The sequence below is a fragment of the Eptatretus burgeri genome, chromosome 3 (assembly GCF_056783735.1).
Source record: "Eptatretus burgeri isolate ZD-2024b chromosome 3, Ebu_testis_v1, whole genome shotgun sequence".
In the NCBI taxonomy this organism is placed as follows: Eukaryota; Metazoa; Chordata; class Myxini; order Myxiniformes; family Myxinidae; genus Eptatretus; species Eptatretus burgeri.
The window spans coordinates 136140341-136166868 of record NC_140963.1 but is presented as its reverse complement, the minus strand read 5'-3'; the positions used below and the strand labels follow the sequence as shown (position 1 = coordinate 136166868).

The window sequence follows — 26528 nt, the reverse complement described above, 5'->3', positions numbered from 1 at the left end:
CCCCTCTCTCTGCTGTTGTTGTTTCCCCTCTGCTATTGGTGTTTCCCCCTCTCTGCTGCTGTTGCTTCCCCCCTCTCTCTGCTGTTGTTGTTTCCCCCTCTCTTTCTGCTGTTCCCCCTCTCTCTGCTGTTGTTGTTTCCCCCTCTCTCTGCTGTTGTTGTTTCCCCCTCTCTCTGCTGTTGTTGTTTCCCCCTCTCTCTGCTGTTGTTGTTTCCCCCCTCTCTCTGCTGTTGTTGTTTCCCCCCTCTCTCTCTGCTGTTGTTGTTTCCCCCCTCTCTCTCTGCTGTTGTTGTTTCCCCCCTCTCTCTGCTGTTGTTGTTTCCCCCTCTCTCTGCTGTTGTTGTTTCCCCCTATCTCTCTCTGCTGTTGTTGTTTCCCCCTATCTCTCTCTGCTGTTGTTGTTTTCCCCCTCTCTCTGCTGTTGTTGTTTCCCCCTATCTCTCTCTGCTGTTGTTGTTTTCCCCCTCTCTCTGCTGTTGTTGTTTCCTCCTATCTCTCTCTGCTGTTGTTGTTTCCCCCTATCTCTCTGCTGTTGTTGTTTTTCGTCCTCTGTCTGCTGTTGTTGTTTGCCCCTGTCTCTCTCTGCTGTTGTTGTTTTCCCCCTCTCTCTGCTGTTGTTGTTTCCCCCTATCTCTCTCTGCTGTTGTTGTTTCCCCCTATCTCTCTGCTGTTGTTGTTTTCCCCCTCTCTCTGCTGTTGTTGTTTCCCCCTATCTCTCTCTGCTGTTGTTGTTTCCCTCCTCTCTCTGCTGTTGTTGTTTCCCTCCTCTCTCTGCTGCTGTTGTTATTTCCCTCCTCTCTCTGCTGTTGTTGTTGTTGTTTCCCTCCTCTCTCTGCTGTTGTTGTTTCCCTCCTCTCTCTGCTGTTGTTGTTTCCCTCCTCTCTCTGCTGCTGTTGTTGTTTCCCTCCTCTCTCTGCTGTTGTTGTTGTTGTTTCCCTCCTCTCTCTGCTGTTGTCGGATTGGTTTGGATGCAGATGCAGGTCAAATGAGGACATTGTATTTGTTAAAATGATGACGTTATTCTCAAAACGATGACGTCATTGACGATTTTGCGTCCAGGAAAAGTATAAAGGTAAAATTGGAATTGGCGTATTAATTGTTGTTTGTGTAAGAAATGATTTTTTACAATAATTGTGCAGGGGGGCAGGGGGGGCACCCGTGACACACTTAACCGAGCAGAGACCCTCTACATTAGCATTGGGGACAACGTGGTGTGTGGACATTGGCAGATGGTTGGGGTGATTGAACACCACCACAACCACCACCACCACAACCACAACCACCACCACAACCACCACCACAACCACCACCGTATCTCCTGACCTGTTTTCCTCCGACACTGATACTTTCCACAATCCCCCCCGACACAGTGAAATTACGTTAAACTGAAGGATTGAATGAATATGGTGTTAATGGAGCCCGTCGTCATGACGACGGGACAAACAACCTCTCTTCTCGCGTTTCAACATTCCCTTGTGTAACAAACTTATCGCTTTCCTTATTTTATCCTTTTTAAAATTAATTTTATAACGCTTCACTCATATCTGTCAAGTGGACATCATCATCTTCGAGCTGCGTTGCTTTGTGCGGTGTATAAACGTTTTCAAAACATTCATCACAACGTTGTTCGCATTGCGGAAGTTTAATTTATTTTTATTTTTTATTATTTTGAAATGAAGGATAAGCAGGTAAACAGTCAGGAATGTAAATACGGTGAAATACAGGTGATCAATGACGTTATAATTATTACGGTACAGGAACAACAACAACAACAACATCATCATCAACAGTTCACTGTGGGTTTCTTCCACCCGAATAGTTCAGCGAAAGTTTAACAAACGTTTTGTCCATTATCAGGAGGAGTAAAGTTTGTTTTAAAACATCAAAGTGACCATCTCGACCTGAGAAACTCGTGTATCGCCAATGGTAATAGTAATGGTCTTGGGAACGCACGGATTCGAACCTGCAGACATTTTGTTTCCAAAGAAAGCCCAAACTGGAGTTGCTGCGTGGAGCTCGGTAAGGTGATCATCGTCGCTCTCCCGAAGTAAGGGACGCGGGTAGTTGGTAATAAATCGGTGCTGCAGTTTTTGAGGGCTCCCTCACCCCGCCAAACTTCGTCGAGACCTCTTTGAAAGCTTCAACAGATTGAACATCCAGAACATTCCAGGGAAGATGTCATCCTCCAACAATGGGCGTCATCCTCCAACAATGGGCGTCATCCTCCAACAATGGGCGTCATACCCCAACAATGGGCGTCATACTCCAACAATGGGCGTCATACCCCAACAATGGGCGTCGTACCCCAACAATGGGCGTCGTACCCCAACAATGGGCGTCGTACCCCAACAATGGGCGTCGTACCCCAACAATGGGCGTCGTACCCCAACAATGGGCGTCGTACCCCAACAATGGGCGTCGTACCCCAACAATGGGCGTCGTACCCAAACAATGGGCGTCGTACCCAAACAATGGGCGTCGTACCCCAACAATGGGCGTCGTACCCCAACAATGGGCGTCGTACCCCAACAATGGGCGTCGTACCCCAACAATGGGCGTCGTACCCCAACAATGGGCGTCGTACCCCAACAATGGGCGTCGTACCCCAACAATGGGCGTCGTACCCCAACAATGGGCGTCGTACCCCAACAATGGGCGTCGTACCCCAACAATGGGCGTCGTACCCCAACAATGGGCGTCGTACCCCAACAATGGGCGTCATACCCCAACAATGGGCGTCATCCTCCAACAATGGGCATCATACTCCAACAATTGCCGTCGTACCCCAACAATGGGCGTCGTACCCCAACAATGGATGTCGTACACCAACAATGGGCGTCGTACCCCAACAATGGGCGTCATACCCCAACAATGGGCGTCATACCCCAACAATGGGCGTCATCCTCCAACAATGGGCGTCATACCCCAACAATGGGCGTCATCCTCCAACAATGGGCGTCATCCTCCAACAATGGGCGTCATACCCCAACAATGGGCGTCATCCTCCAACAATGGGCGTCATCCTCCAACAATGGGCGTCATCCTCCAACAATGGGCGTCATCCTCCAACAATGGGCGTCATACTCCAACAATGGGCGTCATACTCCAACAATGGGCGTCATACTCCAACAATGGGCGTCATACTCCAACAATGGGTGTCATACTCCAACAATGGGCGTCATCCTCCAACAATGGGTGTCATACCCCAACAATGGGCATCATACTCCAACAATGGGCGTCATACTCTAACAATGGGCGTCATACTCCAACAATTGCCGTCATACTCCAACAATGGGCGTCATAATCCAACAATGGGCATCATACTCCAACAATGGGCGTCATACTCTAACAATGGGTGTCATACTCCAACAATTGCCGTCATACCCCAACAATGGGCGTCATACCCCAACAATGGGCGTCATACCCCAACAATGGGCGTCATACCCCAACAATGGGCGTCATACCCCAACAATGGGCGTCATACCCCAACAATGGGCATCATACTCCAACAATGGGCGTCATACCCCAACAATGGGCGTCATACTCCAACAATGGGCATCATACCCCAACAATGGGCGTCATACTCCAACAATGGGCGTCATACCCCAACAATGGGCGTCATACTCCAACAATGGGCGTGTGACTACCTTGAACATGACAGGGAGAAGAGGTTCTTCATGGAGACTCACAAAGGGTCGTTTGATGAGGCCAAGTCAAGTGATTAGTTGGTCTTGTTTACCTGAATTAGTACAGGTCCATGGAAGCTCAATATTCTTATTCTCGGTCCATGAAGATAACAAGGTCGGTCTCCTCAACCACTCCCCCCGCAACTCTGTGTTCACCACATGGTACCAATTCCACATTTTACCTCTTCCCAGGTGCAGAGTCTTGTGTTTGTTCAGATTGAAGGGAAGGAGCAATCGTGACCATGGCACGCACTGTCCGGGTCCTTCTGGATGACTGAAGTCCATGCTTGGTCCAATGTTGATCCATACACCTTGGCATCAGTTGTGACTACCATGACACTGTCCTAGTCCTTCTGGATGACTGAAGTCAATGCTTGGTCCAATGTTGATCCATACACCTTGGCATCAGTTGTGACTACCATGACACTGTCCTAGTCCTTCTGGATGACTGAAGTCCATGCTTGGTCCAATGTTGATCCATACACCTTGGCATCAGTTGTGACTACCATGACACTGTCCTAGTCCTTCTGGATGACTGAAGTCAATGCTTGGTCCAATGTTGATCCATACATCTTGGCATCAGTTGTGACCATGGCACGCACTGTCCGGGTCCTTCTGCATGACTGAAGTTGATGTTCGGTCCAATGTTGATCCATACACCATGACACTGTACAGGTCCTTCTTGATGACCGAAGTCGATGTTTCGTTCGTCCAATGTTGATTCATACACTTTGGCATCATCTGCATAAATTCGGATACTGCTCTGGATTGAAGGCAGTCGGGCATTGATGAATATGACAAAAGCGATGGACCAAGGACACTATCTTGTGGTATCCCACTGAGACGGTCCACCTGCCCAATCCGACTCGGCTCCATTCACAATCACTCTTTGTCAGGTCTCTTAGTGAGGAAAGATTTGATCCACATGACGAGTGGATTCTCAATCTCATTGCCATGTCGCCTTGTAGTGAGCGTGCGTTTCCGAACGTGATGGTGAATATCATTGCGTTCCGAGTCACCGTCTCTCGTTCCTACTTGCACCTCACCCTGGGTCGTTCCATAAGCTTTGTGACATTCCGTGCCCGACCATGCCATGCTTGTTGTACCAGATTCTGCCGTGCCGTTCCCGGTTGTCATGCTGCGTCACACCCAGTTCTGTGCAGACGCTGACCCCGCAGCTAAACGTAGTTGCCACGAAACGGCTGTAAATGACTAATGAAGCAAAAACATTCCTGGGCAACCAAACCCCAACACGCACTCGATTCTCGCTCAGAGAGATGCTTGCGAGGCGAGTGTAACTTTCCGCCTCCGGTCCCTCTCCCTAAACTTGGCTCTCCCACAAACTTAGCTGTAAATAGTACGGAGGCGCCGCCCGGGCGGACGGAGAGCTACTGGCTCCATAAAAAGCGACCAGTCAACAGGTCAGAAGAGACATTCTTCATCCTGTATCCTTGTTCGTCTTTCTCCTGACCCTTCCCCATTTTCCTCGTGCACGTGTGTTTGTGCGTTATCGTGTTTCGAGTTCTAATTGATGCTCGCCTTGTTTTCTCCACCACACTTTTGGCAAGCATTATGATCACTCTGACCTCATTCCTGTTTGTTGCTTTGCCCTCAGTCACCATCAGGAACGAACGAGAAGGAGCATGGCCAGCCAATCGAGGCAGGCGTCCTACTGCCACAATTATTCCTCCTACGGAGTTTCTGATGTCATGGAGTCTCGGTATCGAGGGTCGACCTTGGGAGACCCGAGGGCTGGAGGAGGTATCTCGAGCTTGGGACGTGGGTTGAAGGGTGTCGGTGTGACGAGGGAGAGCTACGATCTGTCGCACTACAGCCGAGACCTCACATCGTCCTCTCTACCGTACTCGCTCTCCACGACGCACCGTCGTCCCCTCACACTCTCTACACCGATCCACTCTTCCTTCTCCTCATCTTCGTCGATGTACCATCCTCGATCTTCCCTGACGCTATCCCGCCCGATCTCCCCTCCGGCCATCTATCGTCCGCTATGTACATTGACCCGCCGCTGTTGTCCTTCGTCGTTGCGCGCGGACATGAGCAACCTCAGCTTGTCCAAAGAGTCCAGTTGGATCGTGGCCGGGTCCACCCGTACTGCTTTACGAGGCGGTGACCTTTTCCCTTGTGCTGGAGCCGACGTAACGGCGCAGGTGAGTTTTTTTTGTTCGACTTGTTCTCCTAAACATTTTGGGAATATCTCTCAGCACCTCAGTCATGAACACGACTTGCATCTCACCTCCCAACTACTTACTCCCTCCCCAATGCCGTTCCTTGCTGTGGAGGAACGGAAACCATGGCTCTGCAGGCTGGCCTTGGTACCAACATGAAATGCATCAAGAACCAGTGCACGTGGGGGGAACATGGCAATTATCGTGGATTTTGAAATTGCAGTGGAATCTTTGGCACTTTAAAACATTTAATTTGTTTTTGTCTCTGTTCACCGGTGTGCAGAAAACTGGACCAAAAGCAGGAGAGATTGGACTCCGCAATCTGGGGAATACGGTGAGTCGTGGTGGGGTCATGTGGGTTTTAAAGCTTCTGTTAATGCCACTGCTAATATTAACCGCTTGTTATTTCAATCGATTCATCTCACGAGCATATTTGGTGTCGACCCTAAAAAGGTTGAACGTGCACAGCGGTCGATGCTCGTGTCAACGTTCTTTTGTATCGTCTCCTTCAGACACACCGATGTGACGTGTTGTCGTAAATTTGATCATTAGTTTAGCTTTCGGCATACCGTCGAGCTTCAAGGTATGCGTACTCCCCTCCGAGCTCTCTTTCCTCGGTTTGAATCCTGACCGAGCCATGAACTGTCGGCATCAACAACGTGCGTGCCGTCCCTCCGCCAGACGATGAGCCGGAGGACCCGTCTCCCAGAACTGGGGGAGTTCATGGACGTTAAAAGGTCCCTCGGTGTCCCTCGCAGAATAGGCGGGTCTGCACCGGCACACTCAACAAATGACAAATTGATGTCCAAATTCTCTCGCCATCCTGCACCAAGCAAGTGTGGCGAGCATGCCAATATCCCCCGACGGGAGTCGAAGGAGGCCTTTATCCTGCCCTGCGGTGACCTCAAAACTGGATGATTATGATGATGATGTGGACCAGCCATGAAAAATGTGAGGCTCCCTTTCCTGTAACGGGATTCATTAAATATTATTTGTCTACCCTGACCGGCTTCACTTGCAGTGCAAGTTGCAAAAATTATTTGGTTTAAGCTCCCAAAGGCGCCCAGATCACTCGCAGTCGCAGTACGACTTGTAATTCTACCGTTTCTGAGAATGGAACATAAATGAGCAAATCGCACCGCTATTGCCATCGGGGACTAATACGACTGCAACATCCGCTCTCTGTGACTAAGTTGCCAAATTCATTTTCTTTCATTATTTTTTTTTTCGTCCCTCACTTCCGATAACTTTCTCACTGGCTTCCCCCACCCCATCCCCACTCAGTGCTTCATGGCATCCATCATTCAGTGTCTAAGCCATGCACGACCTCTGCGTGACCTCTGTCTGGAGAGGACGTCCTGCGTCCGTTCGAACTCTTTGCTGAATGGTAAGTCCAAGGGAAAAAAATCGGTGTGGCTTGGGATGGTTTGTTTAAACAGGAATGGAATAAATGGACGTGGAAGGAAAAGCCAGTTGGTTGGTTTAGTTTCTCTCATCTGAACGCACAGCTTGTGCCACTGTGATCCCAGGTTCAAATCCCTCCAACGGTCTTTGTAATTCATGTTGTAATGCTTTACATTGATGTCTCATGTCCTTGTCCTGCTACATGTGATTGATATATGAGCTCCTCCATCAACTTCAAGCACTGGAAGAAAGGTGTGTATTCGTATAAATGGTAGACTGGTACAACTGACAATATTGTACGAGCTGAGCAGGTGGTTTGTCAGCTGGTGCTTGTTACACATTTTCAGCTCCCACAAACCACATTATCGGGTATTCGAGCAAGAATGCCAAACAGGCTCACCGCCTCCAAGGCCTTTGCACGTAGCACAATGGAGTACTGCTCTCCCCTTTGGGATGGATCCCCAGCATCACATATCTGTGGAATTTAAAGCTGAATCTCCAGGAATCTCCCACTCTGATGTCCAAGCACAAGGTCTGTTGTTCTCACATCGCAGACAGGTCAATGTCTCCTGTTGGTTCACGAGCGCCAGCCAGAGTGACCACTATATTCGTTATGTCTGTGTGTCTGTCTGTCTGTGTGTCTGTCTGTCCAGAGCATAACTCCGTGGACTTTGATCCGATCTTGATGAAACTTGGTTATGTGTTCGATATCAATGTCGAGTTGTGTTTTCCTGGATGAGGGTGTGCTACGCCAATTGTGGGCGGAGCCACACCCCAAAAATAGCCATTTTTAGGGGGTAGTCGGATTAAAAATCTATCTTCTCCGAGGGAATTGACTGAATGGAATGGGTTCTTCGGTATTTGAATAGCAAAATGAATTATCTAAAACTTGTCGTTGTCCGATTTTTTTTCATGTTCATCCCAAGGTCAAGGTCACAAGGTCAAAAAGTTAGAAAATTGCGAATTTTGACATAAAAATCATACAACCGCCCAAACTTTGAGAGCAAGGATGACAATATTTTTTAGGCATAATCTTGAGGTCATTTCCCACCAAAAGTCTTCAAACCATTTTGCTCTATCTCGAACACCTTGCCCGTGGCGCCCCCTTCAAGTTTGTTTTTACGCTGATTTCATCAAAGTATGGATAATCCAAGGAGTGCGAAATGCCATATAGCCGATATGACATTATATTGTTCCTGGAATGTTCCAGAGGGGGCATTCCATGTCAAGTGTACACACCCTCCCGACACTAATACCTCATTTTCTCCCGATATGTTGGTCATTGATTCACTTGGGTGAAAAAACTCAAAATACCAACTTTTAGACCTGTGGGCCCATTGGGGCCCATTTTAGGGGCCCCCCAAATTTGGGCGCCCCCGGCTGCCCCGCAATCTTCCAGAGGCCATGTCACAGGTTGTAGTGGTCCGATTTGGCTGATCTTGGTAACAAAATGCTTGTAAAAGCGAGATCTTTCGAATCGCGTAAAGTAAAATCACTCCGAAACAGTAATTCAAAAAGTTATAGTTTGGGGCGCCCTTTGTCCTTGGGCCCCCACTCCACAGCCAAACCGATGGTTCCTATTTTTTTCATGTGAGAATACCCCTTCATATACTACAACACGTCAGCATAAATGAAAATGGGATCACAATGGGTTCAAGTGTGATGATGGTTTTATTGTTCGGGGTCTCGGGTGCTGGACACACAATACGCCACAATACATAGCACAATATTTGAACACAAGATTTCCAATACACTATATCAGGATATTGTACATACATTTTCCACATGCAGGAACTGGAAGCGATACTAGAATGAGGTAAGAGTTTTTCCTTGCATATTATAGTCAAGATTTTTTGCCAACCAATGTTTTATTTGACAGCTGTGTTTCTTTTTTTACTGATTGTGTCGGTTCTACCTGTAGCAGTTTTTGGTTCTACGGAAAGAAGTATATCAGAAATGTCTAAAATGCAGTGATTTTCAATATCAGGAAAAGAGAAACTATTTGCGGGACCGTTTGGATGAAGAAAATTCACTTTCACTTCATGAGTGTCCTGAAAGGCTTCCATGATGCAGGCAAGCCACCATTTTCCATCATAGTGCACTGTGACATAACCTGAGAGTTTCCCGTTAAAAGTTGGTGTAGATTTTGAAATAGCTGACTCAATACGGTGTTCCTCGCTAAGGCTGAATTCGCGTACTTGAAGAGCAGTTTCAGAAATAGGGACGAAAGCATGAAGTTTTTGAGTTCCAGCCATGGTTTTGGCCGTTTTTAACCTTTCTTCCAGATTTCGTTCTTCCTTGTCATACGCCTCTTGGATCCTGTAACCGAACTTCATTTCATTCAAACCATTTTCAGCAAAGGCGAAAAGATATTTTGGAGAAATAATTTGACTGTCGTAAGGTCTACGCAGGCTCTCACGTGTTGTTTCTCGTTGGACTGTACCTCCCACACCATCTGAAGGGCCCCTTGCCATGACTTGTGGCAAAAAAATGCCATTCTGCGACAATACCATACTCTGATTTGTGACGACATAGGTTTATGAAGGCTTTGCAATTCTTATATTGGCCAGCGCAACCATCTGAGAAATAGTAAAGTTTCTTTACATTTCCAAAGCTAGATTTCAAGTGTTCAATGAGCATTCTTTGGAAGAGGTGGACTGAGACAAAGTCGTGAGTATTGCATTCTGATATAATCGTGAACGAATCGTGGTTTAATTTGCCATCGTCCGATTTGAAGTAGTAAACCCAGGGGTGAATTGTCGCTTGAGAGCAGTTCCAATGGAATCCTTGGGCCGCATCCTGAACGACAAACAAACAGTTCACTGAGAAGTCTCCAATAATAACAAATTCTCCTTCACAGATTTCGTCTTTCTTATTTTTCAGAAACTGAGATTGGGCCTTGGCATTGAAATCGTGTCTCACTAATTTCACCGCGTGTTCACAGAATTGATTAATTAATTCTTCCAAAGGCAGGACCATGGAGCTCAGTTCAGATCTGTCGGTGGATGTCCACCGTTTAAACTGAATTTCATCAATATCCTCTAGTTCAGAAGCACTCAGTAGCTCGGTTTTGAAGTCTTCAATTGATGGGCAACTTTCACACGTTCTGAAATAACATGCCGGTTGTGCTGGGTTACAAACTATGCGTGCTATCACATGATGATAGGAAGTTCGGCTATCTGTGGCATTTTGGAACCAAACATCATGAGTTTCACATTTTGATGTATCGTACATGCACATACACTGTGTGTACCGCCTGAACCGGCCAGGACACACTCCGAGGGACGGAGCATGGCGAACTTCGCGAATCCAACTTTCAAGCCAGGGTTCTTCTCTTTGAATTTCTGAAACAGTTCCTTGATTGTTTAGTAACAGGCACTTTTAAATTTTGTCTTTTCCATGTTCATTCCTGACCACCACACAGTCCTTTTTCCCGGCATTATTCGGCTGACTTCATCACTTCGGTAAAATTCGGTTACGGCGGATTTCACTTCGTCAGGCAATATTTTACCCTGTTTGGGATTTGGAGACGATAGTTCATACCATTTCCTTTCTCTAAATTTTTGGCTTGCACAGCCATTCTTTGGGAGCAACTGAATTCACTCATCATCCCTCTGATCCTCATATTCCGAGCAAATATTGTCAGTATACGTATTTGCTCTGAACGGCTCGAAACAACGTATTTTTCTTTCAGGCTTTTGATCACCTCTGACATGCAGTTTTCGTCACATTTTGACGCTGTATTTTGTGTTTTCTCCGCAGTGCTTGGTCCAGCAACTAGTTCTAATTTCTTTCGCACAGAATCTTCCACTTTACGTCGCTTTTCAGGAACGTACCCTGGGTTCCTTTCCGCCTTTCGTTTGTCGAATGGGCTTTCGCCGATCATCGATAACGACTGGTTTAATAGGTCAACTTGTGCTTCTCGCTCAAAAACCTCCTCGTCCTCATCTGTCGAAATAGATTCTGCAATGCCTTCGATAGTACCTTCTGATGATAATTTCGAACTGGTCGAAGATGATGCTTCAATACGCTCTGGTGACAACTGGGAAAGTTTGTTTCTGTACGAAGTACAAAGTCTGTCATCTTTTTTCACCTTTGAAGAAAATTTCATCAACACATCATTTGAAACATTGTGAAGATCTTTTCGTTGTTTCGTTTTATGGCAGCTGAACGGATCGCAACAGTATTTTCGGAACTCTTTTCGATCTTCAGTCGCCATGCCTACTGAAAAATATGCAAAAACTGAGATTATCCCATTTATAACTTCATTCGATGATTGTTATACAAAAAAATGTACACTTAAAAATCAGTAGACACAATAGGCAGAATAATTTTTCGCAAATGATGCAATATATATAGTCGACTAGGCGTAAGTCGTCACCATCGGGACCGAGAAAAAAGTGACGACTTAGAAATGTGACGACTTACACGTATGCGAACATTCATGATGACTGTGGGGTGAAGGATGAAGTCGCGCGTGGCCTGGACACATGTGTGTGAGAGCCGGCTATTGTACCAAAAGGAAAACACAATCCTCGGGGCATAGGTGGGGGTGAGTTGGTGAGTTGGAAAGTGATCAAGCAAAGATGGAATTCATGAATCAGTTTATCAAAAGTAAAGATAATGAACAACTCTGTAAGACAACTCGTATACCATCGGTGATGGTATGGTGACAAATTACATGACACACAGTCATCGTGGTGATGATTACCACTCACTGCCTATGTGTAAGTGAGTGCGGTAATGTACAAAACAAGCCAATATAAAACCATGATCGGACTTCAACACGAAGCTCGATCGATCCTTTACTTCTTCGCGAAGTAATCCGTTATGTTTGACTGCCTCAAACTATTGGGCATCTGGTACATGAGAAAGGATTCAAACCGGTCATTGTATTCCATGATGTTGGCTGGGCAATCCTCCACCGAAAGACAGTATCGGCCGAATATTTGGCCGAATTGGCCGAAACCAAATATTTGGCTGAGCCGACATTTGCCGAAACCAGATGATGAGCATGTCATCGACATCTTCAAAGGACACACATTTCACACTTCCCACCGGCCTCACGATCTTCTCCACTTGTCCAAATATCTTGCCCTTATTCTTCAAGATATCGTTCAATGTCTGCCGTTTGATGTCCAACTTCTCAGCTATGTCTGTTTTCTTCATCAGTGGATTTGCCTCGCAAAACTGGATAATGTCGTATTTTTCTTGGTAGGTTTTAGTTGTAAGCTTACACTTAGTCGCCATTGTCCTGCCTGCAGTGCGATCAACGTGTGTACGCAGTTATAAATAGCCTATCACTGGCGGTGTAAACCAATGAGCGAGCATCACGATTCCATGAAATCGGGCTTCTCATGAGGCAGCAGTTCCATGTGACGAGTTAGGAGTGGTAATTTACTTGAGTTTCCATTACGTGGGAACGGACAACATCTGACAACTTAGACGAAGTGACGACTTTGAGATGACGACTTACAGAGGGATGACTCTTTATTCAAAGGGATTTAACATGAGATAAATTCGGGACTTTTTGACGCTGCCGACTTAGGCGAAGTGACGAGTTACACGCTGCCGACTTACACCTCGTCTATTGTATATATATATATATATATATATATATGTATATATATATATATATATATATGTATATATATATATATATATATATATATATATATATATATATATATATATATAATAGTGCAGAGATGATGATTGTCAATTTCAGACATAAAGTCACCTGCCAGCAGGTGACGTCATTGGAATGATGACGGCAAACGTCGCCGAATGTCGAATCAAGAATTCGTGATATGTGGACCCCGAACAATAAAACCATCATCACACTTGAACCCATTGAGATCCCATTTTCATTTATGCTGATGTGTTGGATTATATGAAGGGGTATTCTCACAAGAAAAACTCGGGATCATCGGTTTGGCTAGGAGCGGGGGCCCAAGGTCAAAGCGCGCCCCAAACTATAACTTTTTGAATTACTGTTCCGGAGTGATTTTACTTTACGCGATTCGAAAGATCTCGCTTTTACGAGCACTTTGATACCAAGATCATCCAAATCGGACCACAACCTGTGATATGGCCACTGGAAGATTGTGGGCCAACCAGGGATGCCCAAATTTTTTGGGGGGGCCCTAAAATGGGCCCCGATGGGCCCCCAGGTCTGAAAATTGACACATAATGTTTTACCGTGGATACAAACACTTGCACAAAAAAGTGACATCTGAGACGATGTGTGAAAATTTCACTGAAAAATGTGTGCACTTGACATGGAACGTCCCAAAGGTCAAGTTTTGAAAGTTGTTGAACGAAACTGGGTTTTCGACATTTTGCAGCTAATAACCCGTCACTCGTACCACATCATGTTAATCATTTGTATAACTTGGTCAAAAATTATCACATTGTCTCATCCTTGACTTCTGAAGCAATCGACATCGTCAAATACCGCTCGTGAACCATTGTCATCTTCAGACTTGTTTTTTTTTTTTTTTTAACCACCTCTCCTTTGGTTCAGCTCCCTCTGCCCTCTCAGCCCTCCGAACCTCCCCAACAACTCCAACATCAAGTTCCTCCAGTCACCCCCTCGTCGTTAATAATATAATACCATTCCTCTTGGGCGGTGAAGCATGTAGGGCTACCGAGGCAGTTTCATTGGCAAGGAGTACAGTCGTGGACAGGTCGCCACTCCGACACAGTTTACCCAGAATAATGGTTATTACCGTAATACACTAGGACTCATTTCGCTGACCTCGGAAGGATGACAAGCCGAGTCAACCGCACATAGTGTTAATTCAACGGCTTGACAGGAGCTTGAACTCAAGACCCAAGGATCTTAAGCCATCCACCTTAAATGTTAAGCCAACACCAGGCCTCCCTCCCCTCCGGGTTAAACTCCCAAAATGATTGTTCCGTTTTTATCCGATTTGTGGAACCGCCGTCCAGAAGCTGTTCAATCCCATCATTACCTCAAGGGCTTCAAACAGGCGGTGAACAAAACTAAATAACAAGAAAAAGAGCGGAGATTGCAGCCCCTTGCCAGGACTTGTTTTGTGTAGTGTGGTGTATTTTGAGTGGCGTTTGTGTACTGCTGTGTTACGTAATTAATAAGTGACATAATTAGGACTGCCACCTTATAAATGCTCACAGTGATGACTGGTTCAAACATTTCAGAGATTTTTGAAGGTTAAAAAAACAACTAATATGGCTGCCGAATCATGTGACTGATGACGTCATCAAAAAAAAACAACATTGTGGACCATTTTATCCCCAGATGACCCTCAAAATTTTTCATACTCATCACATGTGGTGTTGTACATATGCAATTATGACGTCATAACAAAGGCACCTATGATGTCATAAAAAAAAATCACACTCATTCCCCATGAGGAGTACTTGCTAAGTGCGAAGTTTCAATTTTTTCCTTGGTGCGGTTTCAGAGACAGAGGTCCAAAGTTTTTATTTATTTTTTTTTCTTCTGTTTTTCCAATATGGCTGCCACACCACGTGACCTTTGACGTCATAATTATCATTAAAACATTCTACATGAGTAAAACAAGTTCTGTGCAGATAAACAAACGGACAAACAAACAAACGGAAACAAATTGCAATCCCCTCTCCTTCAGCGAGGGTGAATATGAGTTTCTTTCCAAAGAACTTCAACACAGGAGGCCATGAGGCCAATCAAGCCTGCACAATGGTTGCCAACCTATGGTTGTTTATCCTATTTCAATGCTCAGTGTCAAGCAAGGAAGCAGCAAGTACCATTTTTAGAGTCTTTGGTACGACTCGACCAGGGTCTGAACCACTGACCTCCCAGACTCAGAGCGTACTCTCCACCATTATGCCACCAAATCTGGTAAACTATCCTCTAATGTTATTCCCCATTCCTACCCACAATGTTTGCTATCCCCATGAACCTTACCTAACGTAACCCCAGCCTTTTCTTGCAAGTTAGTGTTTCCTCCCCTACTCCCTCTCTTCTTGTCCTGGTCATTCATTCCCTTTCTTATTGGCAGTTCGTTGATGCCTTTTGACCGTGGCTGGATCCTGATCGGCGTGTGGTCGCGTTCGGTTGCTGCTGTTCTTTTGCAGAATTTTCTTTGCTGCTACGTGATCTGTGGGGTGGAAATGGCGCTGGAGAAACTAGGACGAGCAGCGTTGGGGGAGCCGTAAGCCCATTGGGCCTACACGTCGAGGTGCAGCATCTTGCGCCACAGTTTTCTGGCTACAGGTAAAGAGATGCCACTCGGCAGCTTCTAGGCAGGTGTTATAGATTCTCCCTTTAGCCCTTTTGTTTCCTGCTATAGTCGCAAAGGACAGCATTCATCTCTTCATCCGTTCAACCTTTCGTTCCGTCACACTTCATCGGCTCGTTCTCGACTGACCCGAAGTTTAATACATCACGGTGGAAAAGCACGAGTTTCATTACGCGTTGTCACTCGACTAACCTGATGCCAAACACACAAAGCGACTATTAAGATGTAATCGACAAGGATCTCTCCGTTCACCTTGGGCACAGGTAACTCTGGCCCCCTCACGGTGGACATGTTTGGCTGTTTTCTTGGTCGCCGGTGCAGGCGACCATAACAGAAACGGTACACCAGCCTTTGTCTCCTTTTTGTAACATTCTCCACCAACTTGTGCCTTTGGTTTTGTTTTTCCTCCTGGTATCCCTGGCATCACGGTGATGACTGGCAACTACTGCACCTCCTTCTGGAAATATTAAACGAGTCTACAGTGCTTGAGTTTTACCTTTGGCAGCAACTGACATCTCCAGTGTTGTTCCTCTTTCACGAGTCATTAACACGTTATAGTTACCTTGGTAGCCTTCTGTCACTTGTCACTCGGGGTGTGCTGTCAGTCACTCAGGTGACTGTCATATAATGCGTGTCACCTGCATACCTTTCCTTGTCTCCATTGGCTTAAGGCAGCAAGACGCCCAGGAGTTCCTGCTGTTCCTGTTGGAAGGCATGCACAGTGACTTGATTGGGATGCCGCATCTCAGGTCGGTTAATGGTGCCATGAATTGTGAACATGATTACCATATGTGCTCTTTGTGTCTTTTTGAAACCGAGGGCCTTGGACACGAGAAAAATCAATTAAACAATGGATGAACATTGTGCCAAATATTGCGACAGGTAAAGCTGCCTTGTGACCCCCCCCCCACCACATGATGGAGTAACATTACTCGGCATTGTTCAAAGAAAGGTGTAACATTACCTTTCAGCCTACCGTTGGTAGCGTCTCACCTCACGGTGGGGTTGGGGACGGGAGGAGCAGGCATGATGCTGGCAGCGTATCACATCCTCCTTAAGGGGGCACACTTGGGGTAACAGCATCTCACCTTCTGGTGGGTGGAGGCAGACTTGGTGCTGGCAGTGTATCATCCTCCTTAAGGGGGCACGACTGGTGCTAACAGAATCTCACCTCATGGTGGGAGTGGCGGGGGTGGGAGGGTTGCGCATAGTGCTCAGAGCTCGACATTAACGGTTGGCCGACTGCACGGGACAGGCAATTTTGTCTGTCGGACAAGCGAAAACCTCAACAAACCCAAGTCAATTGTACCACCCCGAAGTTTAATAAACTTGACGTTTGTTAATCTCGAAGTCCTTGAACAAAGTTCTCTATCATGTGAAGTCGCAGTGATTAGCTGCGACTGCGAGGATCTTTCTCGATCTGACCACCCCTGCGTGCTGTGGAAACTTCAGAGAAACATAATGGTGTCGCCTCACATGCTCGCCGTCCGAATCGTTCGGATGGGTGCGATGGTTGATGGGACGGGTGAAATCTAAAACCTACCTGACCCGTGGACAGGCTGGATAGGAGTTAATGTTGAGCCCTAGTGCTGGCAGTGTGTCACCTCACAGGGGAGGTGGCGGAGGGAGGGCGCACGCCTGAGGCTGACAGCACGTCATCCTCCCAGCGGGAGCACACCTTGTGCTGTGGGCGAGAAGACCACGTGGTTACCATAACAAACTTTTTTTTTTTTTTATGAATCTCATTGAAATACGTTTTATATTTAAACATTTATTCCATCGCAACAATGTTTCGAAGCTAAACATTTTAATTCCCCAGATTGCATCATCTTTAATAATCTATTCTGGGCAAGGCCAAGCTCAGTCAGGCCTCATTTGAAGTGAAAAGGCCATTCCACTTTGATTAAACAAAACTGCCGACCTTCGTCTCGAGAACCAAGATGCGGATTTGAACCAATTGTGTTTATCCAGTACTATTCGCACTTGTTCGGCCAAGACGTGCTCGAACACGTTTGTTTGTGTCGTTTCCCTCGGTTTCACCGTCGTGCAGCGAATATTAGCATATTCTCTCCCTGGTTCCCTTCACCCTTGTTCTGTAAGCATGAGTAAGGTGCATTGAAGTGATTCTTCCTTTCCTCCATTGTTTCTCACTCAGAGATGTGTGCAGAGAGGAAAGTCGAATCTCAGGTGGGCAACGAAGGGAAGGGGGGAGATGGGGAGGGGGCACGTTTGGAATCGAGTATTTGTCGCTTTCTGCGATCGCTTTCGCCTTGTTGGGTCAAACATTGCACAACATCTACACGCTGCAGAAGTACATGTCTTGTATGAAAATCCTGCCATCCGTACTGAACCTTTTAAAGCAATTTGTCCAGCACGTCAAGCCTTGTATCTTAAACAAAACGTATCTTGTATCCTTGTATCCTTGTATCTTGACATGTAGTGGGGGGTCGTGACTTGTTTTGCGCTGAGGAATGAGTGGGTGATGACGGAAGTCCAGGATATCCATGGAGACCCCAGCTGTGTTAAAAGGACATCTACAAATTAGATATGCCGAAGGGAGGGAGGTGGTTTAGTCAAACAAATTGAGAATACGTAGACACAGGGACCACATTGTCTTCACCGATGGGTGTTGTCGCTTGTGAACCGTAACTGTTTAATTACACACGGGTGTAGGGAGAGTGTGTGACAGGGCCATTTACAGTTTGCATGTTGAGGATTAATATGTGCGTGTGCATGTATGCAGCACTATTCCGAGGGAGGCTGCAAAGCTCGCTCACCTGTTGTACTTGCAATCATCGATCGCTCACGCACGAGGCCTTCTGGGACCTGGCGTTGCCTCTGCCTTCGGTAGGACCTCTTCACTACAAACCAGGGTCTCACACTGCACTGCAAGTCCGACTAGTACCTTCAGGGCAAGTGTGTAAAATTCCAGCGTTTTCCTGATGGGGGGGGGGGGACGTGACGTCACAAACATGTACATCGTTCCATATTATGTACTTGCCTTGAAGCACAACTGATCACATAAAAAGGAGAAAACGTGCTTCTTCAAAAACCCCGGGGATGTACCACGTCAAACCCAAATCCATTTTTTTTTTTTTGGAAGTGTTTGAATTCCTTCGAAATGAATCTACAGTCTCGCCCCCGACCACTTCTTCACGGCACGAATTGGCGTTGGCCTACCGTGCTGTGCAAAAATCGCAGCACGACCACGCAAGCTACCGACGCTTGGCGTCAAATTGTGACGGGCTCTTAATTTAACCGCACAGTGGCAACTGGGTATGGATGCGGAGTGCGATCGGTCTGGGTAATTACACTCCATTTGCTACCGCCACAGCACAAACACAAAAACAACAACCATCGTACACGCGTGTAGGTGCATTGGGCACGTGAGGGGTCCTCAAGGAGTGATCGGGATTCAAGGAAAAGTACGATGGACTGGAGACCTGGGAGAGGAAGCGAAATGTCCACAATGTACTAAAAAGATTAGTTTGAGTGAAAGTTAAAGAACAATCAAAGGACGAGTCGTTCGTGGCGAATAACCATCCTCCGCATTGTTTGCAGTTCACCTCCGACTGTTCCCTACACGATTGTCTGCAATTGTTCATGCAGGAGGAAGTTCTCAACGGCACGGAGCAACCGGTAATATGCCCTCCCTTTCCCCCTGAACCACCACCACAAAAAAAAAACCAGTTTGTTCCTTGACTTTCAAGAACGTTTCACATTAAAACCCGAAGACAACGTTATAATGTCATTGCTAACCTTTTGTAAAATAAACGTGAACCTCAAGCTTCCCACATAAGAATTTGTATCGTCATGCCGCTTCCAGAATGTGAAACTTTTATTTGTATTAAAAAAAACAACATTCCTTTATGGTACTATAATTGCCATACCTTTGTCCCTCCCCATCACGACACTACCGCCACCACGTCCCCTAACCAGCTGTGTGAGAGATGCAGGCAAAAGCGAAGAAGCAAGAAGAGCCTCATGGTGGAAAAATGGCCAGCGATCCTGATCCTGTGTATCCAAACGAGGGAGACGTAGAAACGAGGGTAAATGTTCAAGATGAAGTCGAGCAAAACAAAACCGACGTGGTGAACACTCGGCAGGGTAAAACGTCTTAAATGCTCTTCTCGTTTTGTGAACGTGACCAAAACAAGTGACAAATTTTTAACAATTGAACACGGATTTGAAGGACCGCTTCTTTCAGGAGCAGCCGGGGTAGGGTAGGGGAGGAGGGTGAGGATGAGGGGGGAGTTGGGGAAAATCTATTTTATGCCATGGCTAATAATCCCCCATGTCCACAGCAGGAGTCAGTAAACCACTTGCACTGGTGCACGTGTACAGGTGAAAATCGAAAGTACTCTCCCCTCTCCTCCCCTCGCATTGTGGAGGGAGGGGGGGGGAGAGGGAAGGGAGGGATTATTTTTGGTGTGCGCATAACCTGACCCTGGGTGCTACCACCATGAATGCAAAATTTAGTGGAGATCGGCGCAGGCCTGTTTTCGTTCTTCTGATTTTCAGACGTACGTACACGCATACACAATTGTGCCTTATTTAATATAATAGGTGGATACTAAAACCAAGCTGGTTTTCTTTTTTTTTTTTTACATCTTTGGCAAATCTTTTTCTTTCTATGAAGTGTTACTTGGATACTGAAAAAACTCCTAACCCTGATGGAGAACGAGTTTGCTCAAGGCCTGTGTTCAGTTTGTTGTTGCATTCAAACAGCCCCTGCATGCTTGAGGCTAAATACTAGTGGATGGAAGGGTGGGAACTCACCCTACAACTCACAGCCAAGGGTAGGGGTTGGTGGTGCAAACGTTGAGAATTTCAGAGTGGAAAATGCAAGAGCTCGATCAATTCAGTTTCATCAAATGATGACGAACGCTCAAATCGGTTGCAGTTTTGCGTTTACGCTCTGGAAACCTCAAAACATTTGGTGATTGGGGTCAAAAGGAATTTTGAAAGCAAAGTGCTGCTCCACCATACTGCCCAAGCACCCTCAGGAACAGGTACCAACACCAGGCCAAGGTATCAAAAAACATACGGAGGTGAAGTTTGGTTTGGAACTGGTGAGTGAAATGTTTTTTTTTTTTTTAAGTAATTGAGTCGTTTGGAAAAAAAAAACAAAAAAAAACTGTACGGTATACATTAGGAACCCAATATGTAAGTAATATGGCACATTACTGAAAGGAGTGGAGATTTCCTGACTCACCACACCTCAGACCTGAAGAGATACCGCAATGACCGCAACAGCATCTCAAGTGTCTGCAGGAACGTCTCCTTTCCTCTTACCAACCTCAACCTCTCTGCCTTCTCAACCCACTCGACAGGTATTGAATTCAACAACCGAACTTACCCACACGATTACACCTAAACAATCCTCCCTGGCACATCACCACCCTTTCCTTATCGCTCCAACACCACCATTGTCATGGTCACTGTGGCTCTACACATCAACACCTCCACAGAGATACCTCTTCAAACTACCTCCCTTGACATGATGTCCCTTTCTTTCTCTTTCACCTCTCTTCCTTGCCAGGACCTCTCTACTCCCTCTTTGCTGTGGTTCGGCACAGCGGTTCCCTGAACTGTGGCCATTACGTGGCCACCTGCCGGCATACGGACAAGGGAAATTGGCTGATGTTCGACGACTGCACGTAAGAACGCTATACAAGGATTAACCGATAGCAACTACAATCTTACACAAAAGGACAAGGATCCTGCTTAACAAGTGCCCTGTGTTCTGCACCCCAGGGTCGTCCCAATTTCTGCAACGGATGTGGTTTCCCGTGAGGCCTACATCCTTTTCTATGAGCAAACAAGCTCCATGGCACGTCTGTGAACCTCCACAATCCAAGACTCCTCTGCCAAACAGACCATTAGCACTTCTGCCAATCTGACTGGTCAACGACCTTTGACCCCATTGGATATTTATCTTCCTTTCTCTACAGGGAGGCTCATGGAGGAGTTTTTACATATAATTACATGGAAGACAAGGACTTCTTTTTTTTTTTGGTTTTTAACAGGAGTGAGGCTCATGGAAAAGCAAGGTAGAACTGACAGTCATACAAACATCAAGAGAATGAATGAACAGGAAAAGAGGAAACACTGAAACTAGCAAGTAAAATGGTTGGGTTAGGAAAGGTAATGGGGTTAATAAAGACCGTGGGACAGAATGAAGGATGACATGAGGTGGTAGCGACTGCTTGCTTGAACTCCTGGAGGGAAGAGTGAGAAGGAACAGTTTCTGGAAAGTTGTTCTATCGATGGGAGAAGCGAGTAATAAAAGGGTTGAGGTGTGCGGACATCCTGGATTTTGGATGGTTAACCAGAAGGGGGTTACTGGAAGAACACACACACACACACCCGAGAGTAGATAGGGAGGGTCGGAGGACAGAGCAGACGGTGCTACATTGGAGAAAGGATGGTGGAAAACAGACTACAGACCTGCCTGCAATGTGAGAGCAACAGACCCTGTGCTTCGGCCTAATCATGGGAAATTCCAATTATTTTAAGCTTTAGATTCCACGGAATCCAGGAGAGACAGATATGATGGTGGGTTGCCAGCCCATAGTGGAGAGCAGCACTTCATTGAGTTATGGACAAAGGCCTTGCGGAATGTGTGCAGCTCTGATTTTCGAAAAAAAAGAAAAAAAAAACATTTAGATCAACGGAGTATTTCTTTGGAGGCCAGCTTTGCTATGTGGTCAATTCAGAAAAGGTCATGGCTGGTGGTGAGACTTAGAAGTTCAAGAGGCTGAACCTCTTCCAGTGGATGACCAAGGAAATGGGACGAGTTAATTTGACAATCCTTGAAGAGTGATGGGGTGAGACAGAGATTTTCCAAGATTGAAGGACATTTTCCAATTCTCAAACCAGAGTGTAATGATAGAGAGAGATAGAGGTTTTGTGGCTAGCATATATGGGGATATTGTATGACATAATGTGGAGTTGTATGCAAAAAGGAAGAAAGTTTTCCAGAGTATCAGAGAGGTAATTTATGTCGATGAGGAACAAGACTGGGCCCAGAGCACCGTCTTGAGGAAACTCCAACCTCCACGAGGAGTGAGGAGGAGAGGCTTGCATTGATGGCCACACAGACTGCCTGAGTAGAGGAAGTCAGAGATCCAAGAATGAATGCAGCCTTCTATGCCACAGGGAATTTTTTCTCAAGCAAAGCAGGATGACAGACTGTCAAATGCCTGATATATGTGCAAGGAAATGGTACAGACATCTGGTTTGAGATGGAGGGCCTCCAACCATTGCCAAGAGAGCAGCAGAAGCACGTCCAGAGTTGAGCAACTGGGACAGAATCCAAACTGATGGTTGCAGATCAGGTTATTTGAAAACAGGAAAGATGACATCAGCAAAGATAGATTTCACGACTGCTTGTCTTTGGAAGCAACGTCACTTGCCTATAGTTGATAGGATCTGTTATTGCACCATTATTGTGGATGACAGTGATGTTTGCTGACTTCCATTCAGAGGGAGGCTGCCAAAAGAGGAAAGACTGAAGAGGACAGATAGAGGGAAGCAAGAATGGCAAAGCAGGATTTGAGAACATTGGCAATGATGCCATCTGGACCCATCGCCGACACAGGGTCAAGGCAAGACAGTACTTCCTCCATCTTCTCGGGAGAGAATACCACAAAGTCCAGCAGACAGTAGGTGGATCGGGGTAAGATGGGGACAGAGTGGGATGGGTTGGGTACATGATATTTGGAGGCAAACACAGAATTTAAACATTCTACCTTATCTCGGGTACAGTCTGCAGTAATGCCATTTGAGGTCAGCGACAGGACGGAGGGGCAGCATACACCAGAGACAGATGTGGCAGGGTTCTGCCATGACTTGGAGGGACCAGCCTTAAGATTTGCAAGAAGATGTTTTCTGGCATTCTTCAAGAAGGAACACACACTCGTTGTGAACCTCAAGGAATGAACTGAAGTTACCTTTAGTTGGGTTAGCTTTCCATGTTGAGAAAGCAAGTTGCTCGACTGTGACCGCCTCTCCACAGGATTCCGTGTACCAGGGCCGAGAAGAGATAAACTGGTGCGTGAGAGAAAGAAGACTTTTGTGATAATATTCACATGTGGAAGCAATATCAGGTGCTATGGAAATGGTGGTCCAATCTTTTTGTGAGAGGGCAGATTGAAATCCCTGCCAGTTGGCCTATACAAACAGCCATCCTTGTAGTTGTTCCCTTACAATAGCCAGAGAAATGTGGGCCTTGACAACAAAGTGATCAGAAGAGCCAATAGCAGCAGAAAAGGAACAGGAAAGATTGCATGGAAAGTTAGTCATCACTAGATCCGTAAGGGAGGATGCACCAGTAGTAGAAATCCAGCTTTACGAAGTTTACAAACATTAAGAGAGTGTACATTGACATAAATTAATGGACTTTAGGAAACAGGACTATACTTTGAAGTGAATTAGTGGACAATAGAGAAGTCGGCCTCGTACATATGTATATATTATGTCGATAGATGGAATTTGAACATGAAATCCCAACATCACGAGCAAAGTGCTCAGATTTTGGAACGCCAACCAGACAAATGCGATGAAACCTCTACAGTCGAGTCATCGCGTCGCAGATCATCATGCACCACCACTTGCCGTGAACATTTCACCAATCCCACGTTTTTCGCAGACAACTCGGACACTCTGCAGCGACGTCATTGTAATCCACCGGAGGTGTGAAAAGGCCACGATATTTGCCGTTTAAATCAAGCGGATCGTTCCGGTAGATAACAGCATAATGTGCTGCAACATGAATAATGATGGAAAAAAAAAATGTACAAAGACTTTTTGTTTTAATAAAAGTATTTCCAATTTGCAAGAAACAAAATATCCACATCTTGTCACCAATTATACAGCATTTAGTTACAAATCTGATCCATGTTCTAAAACATTAAACCACCCCTGTCAAAGGCAGTTTGTCTTGCTCTGCACCGGCGCGATGATGCTGTGGTACTTTGAAGACGAAGCCTGGGCCCCTGAAATCGGACGAGTGCAAGTTTGTATTTCAGCTCTATGTCCTCTTCATGATCATTAATTATATACACCCACATCCTGTTCACTGCTACCACCTGCTCCATGTATAGTGAGACATATGCAGCATTAATGGGTAAACAGCCTTCTAAATCATAATGTGCATGCCTGATCTGGTTTTCTTCATCACAAATTTTGTTTCCTTACCCCCCCCCCCCCTCCTCATGTCTCATCCCCTCTCTATTGTAATTCTGAGCAGTATTGGTTGTCCCATCAGCTAGTATTTATTGGCTTTTGAGTTCCAAGACGTACTGATAGGTAGCATTGTGAGAATGTCATCTTAACCTCCATATTAACACCTATAAAAACTTCCTTGGGAAAAGATTGCCCTACTGCTGCCACTCTGCCGAGTCGTCTTCTCTGGACAGACCAACCAATGGCATAACCTCATCATTCCCGAATTCGGCCGTCAGCGAAGTCCTTCTGGTACCACTTCTCCAGCATGACAGAGAGAAGGAGCTTGTCCAGTATCTGGGACTCTGGTCTTCTGGAGCATCCTGCAGGTTTTCCTCAGGCCACAGAGCAGTTTCCAGGACCGCGTAGGCTGCCCATGCGAAGGCAAGGCAGCCGAGTAAAGCGAGGAGCTGTCGGGGCCAAAGTTATTGAACTATTAGCGAGTGTCCTTCTTTCCACGGTTCAGCATGTACATTTGTGTCAGAACCTCACCTTAATGGTGCTCGGTGTCGGGAGCTGGGTGTCGGAAGGAAAGAAGCGCTGCGGGGGACACGGTAGTGCTGCAGACACATTGAGGTCGCCCTGCTCCGCACGCTCGACTAAACTGCAGCCACAGCAAGCACGCATGATCATAAAGAAATGGTCAATTAACAGAGAAATGTTTGTTAGTAACATGAGGGCAGATTTTCCTCAGGTGAACAGTTTCACATAGGAGAGGCAGAGAAATGCAATGCTAGGAAAAATGACATCACAATACCGCCTTTTAACATGGGGAAGGGGGTGGAGGAGTACTTACCGTCTCCTCTCCATAACCTCATCCGGTTTCATCTCAGAACCATACAAAACAAAAGACCACGACAGGAAGTGTCCTTGTGGTTCACGTGCTGCAAAGTATAGATGGGACCCAGAGTTTAACAAGTGCAGCACAATGGACAACTTAAACCCAAAAACAAATGTGATTTGAAAAAAAAAATTTAAACCCAAAATTGAGATTTCAACTCCCCAAAAAACAAACAAAAAAAAACAAACCTTTCCCTCCCTTCACGCTATCCTCCTGCCAAACTCCCTCCACTACCACACAACTCTCAGGAGGTCGAGGAAAGGAAGGGCTGTCAAAGAATGCGTGAATTGGACAAATGAAAGATTTTTATTATTATTATTATTATTGTTATTTATTGATTTTTAGCAGTTGTAACTGCTGCTCGGATCAAGTCAGTTTTCATAAAGCAATGAATCACCAGATCACAGCAGGATAGCCAAGAGGTACGCACGCTCGCTCGCTCTAAGCTGTCTCACCTAGGTTTGAATCTTGACCGAGCTATAAAAAGTCATCCCGGTGTTTCACAGGCAGGGCGATTCATCAATGTGTGTGCCGTTTCTCGGATGGATGTTGAACTGGGCGTCACATCTGCAGGAATCCCCCCCCACCACTTCCTCACTCTCCACCTTCCCCCTCTCCCATCCCACCTCTTATCTCTCCCTGTCTCTGTACATATCTGGATAATGGTTATGTCTGGATGGACCCTCCCATCGCATTGCCTTACCTTGCCTTCCGCTCATGCTGCCTTCCCTTTCTCTCCCTTAACTCTGCCTTCTCTCACCCCTCCTTTCCTCTCTCCCCCACCCCCCTCCTTCCTCTTACCCTATCCTCCCTCCTCTCTCCCTCCCCTCCTTACTTCCCCCTAATATTCCCATCAGCGAAGTGACGTGTGGTATTTGCTAGTGTTGAAATAAAAACCATTATTTATCTCGTTCTC

General features: G+C 46.1%; 2 protein-coding genes across 9 annotated transcripts in view; one reads left to right on the top strand and one right to left on the bottom strand.

The window, feature by feature from the left end:
• The first annotated feature begins 1782 nt into the window (after window positions 1-1782).
• USP2 (ubiquitin specific peptidase 2) lies at window positions 1783-24394 on the top strand. Of its 4 annotated transcripts, none has more exons than XM_085875756.1 (13): window positions 1783-2019; window positions 5302-5854; window positions 6156-6206; window positions 7157-7259; window positions 15380-15518; window positions 16215-16292; window positions 17699-17730; window positions 18287-18459; window positions 19105-19182; window positions 19483-19561; window positions 20769-20876; window positions 21086-21203; window positions 21301-24394. In XM_085875756.1, the coding sequence occupies exons 2-13, from the start codon at window positions 5330-5332 to the stop codon at window positions 21386-21388; spliced, it is 1572 nt and encodes a 523-aa protein (XP_085731882.1). In that variant the 5' UTR covers window positions 1783-2019; window positions 5302-5329; the 3' UTR covers window positions 21389-24394. The 4 variants fall into 4 exon arrangements, with proteins under 4 accessions (XP_085731882.1, XP_085731878.1, XP_085731879.1 ...); XM_085875752.1 differs by lacking the exon at window positions 1783-2019 and adding an exon at window positions 2974-5107; XM_085875753.1 differs by lacking the exon at window positions 1783-2019 and adding an exon at window positions 2981-5107 and having other exon boundaries at window positions 18287-18390.
• Window positions 24343-26528, bottom strand: part of LOC147031063 (proprotein convertase subtilisin/kexin type 7-like) — a 20728-nt gene continuing 18542 nt past the window's right edge. For 4 of the 5 annotated variants that reach the window (XM_085875748.1, XM_085875749.1, XM_085875750.1 and 1 more), the window contains 3 exons: window positions 25568-25655; window positions 25264-25375; window positions 24343-25181 (listed from right to left, as the gene is read on the bottom strand). In XM_085875748.1, the coding sequence (XP_085731874.1) occupies window positions 24927-25181; window positions 25264-25375; window positions 25568-25655 (455 nt within the window). In that variant the 3' untranslated portion in view covers window positions 24343-24926. Of the gene's footprint in view, window positions 25182-25263; window positions 25376-25567; window positions 25656-25800; window positions 25881-26528 lie in introns of those variants that run through there. The other variant, XR_015056649.1, reaches the window with a different exon arrangement.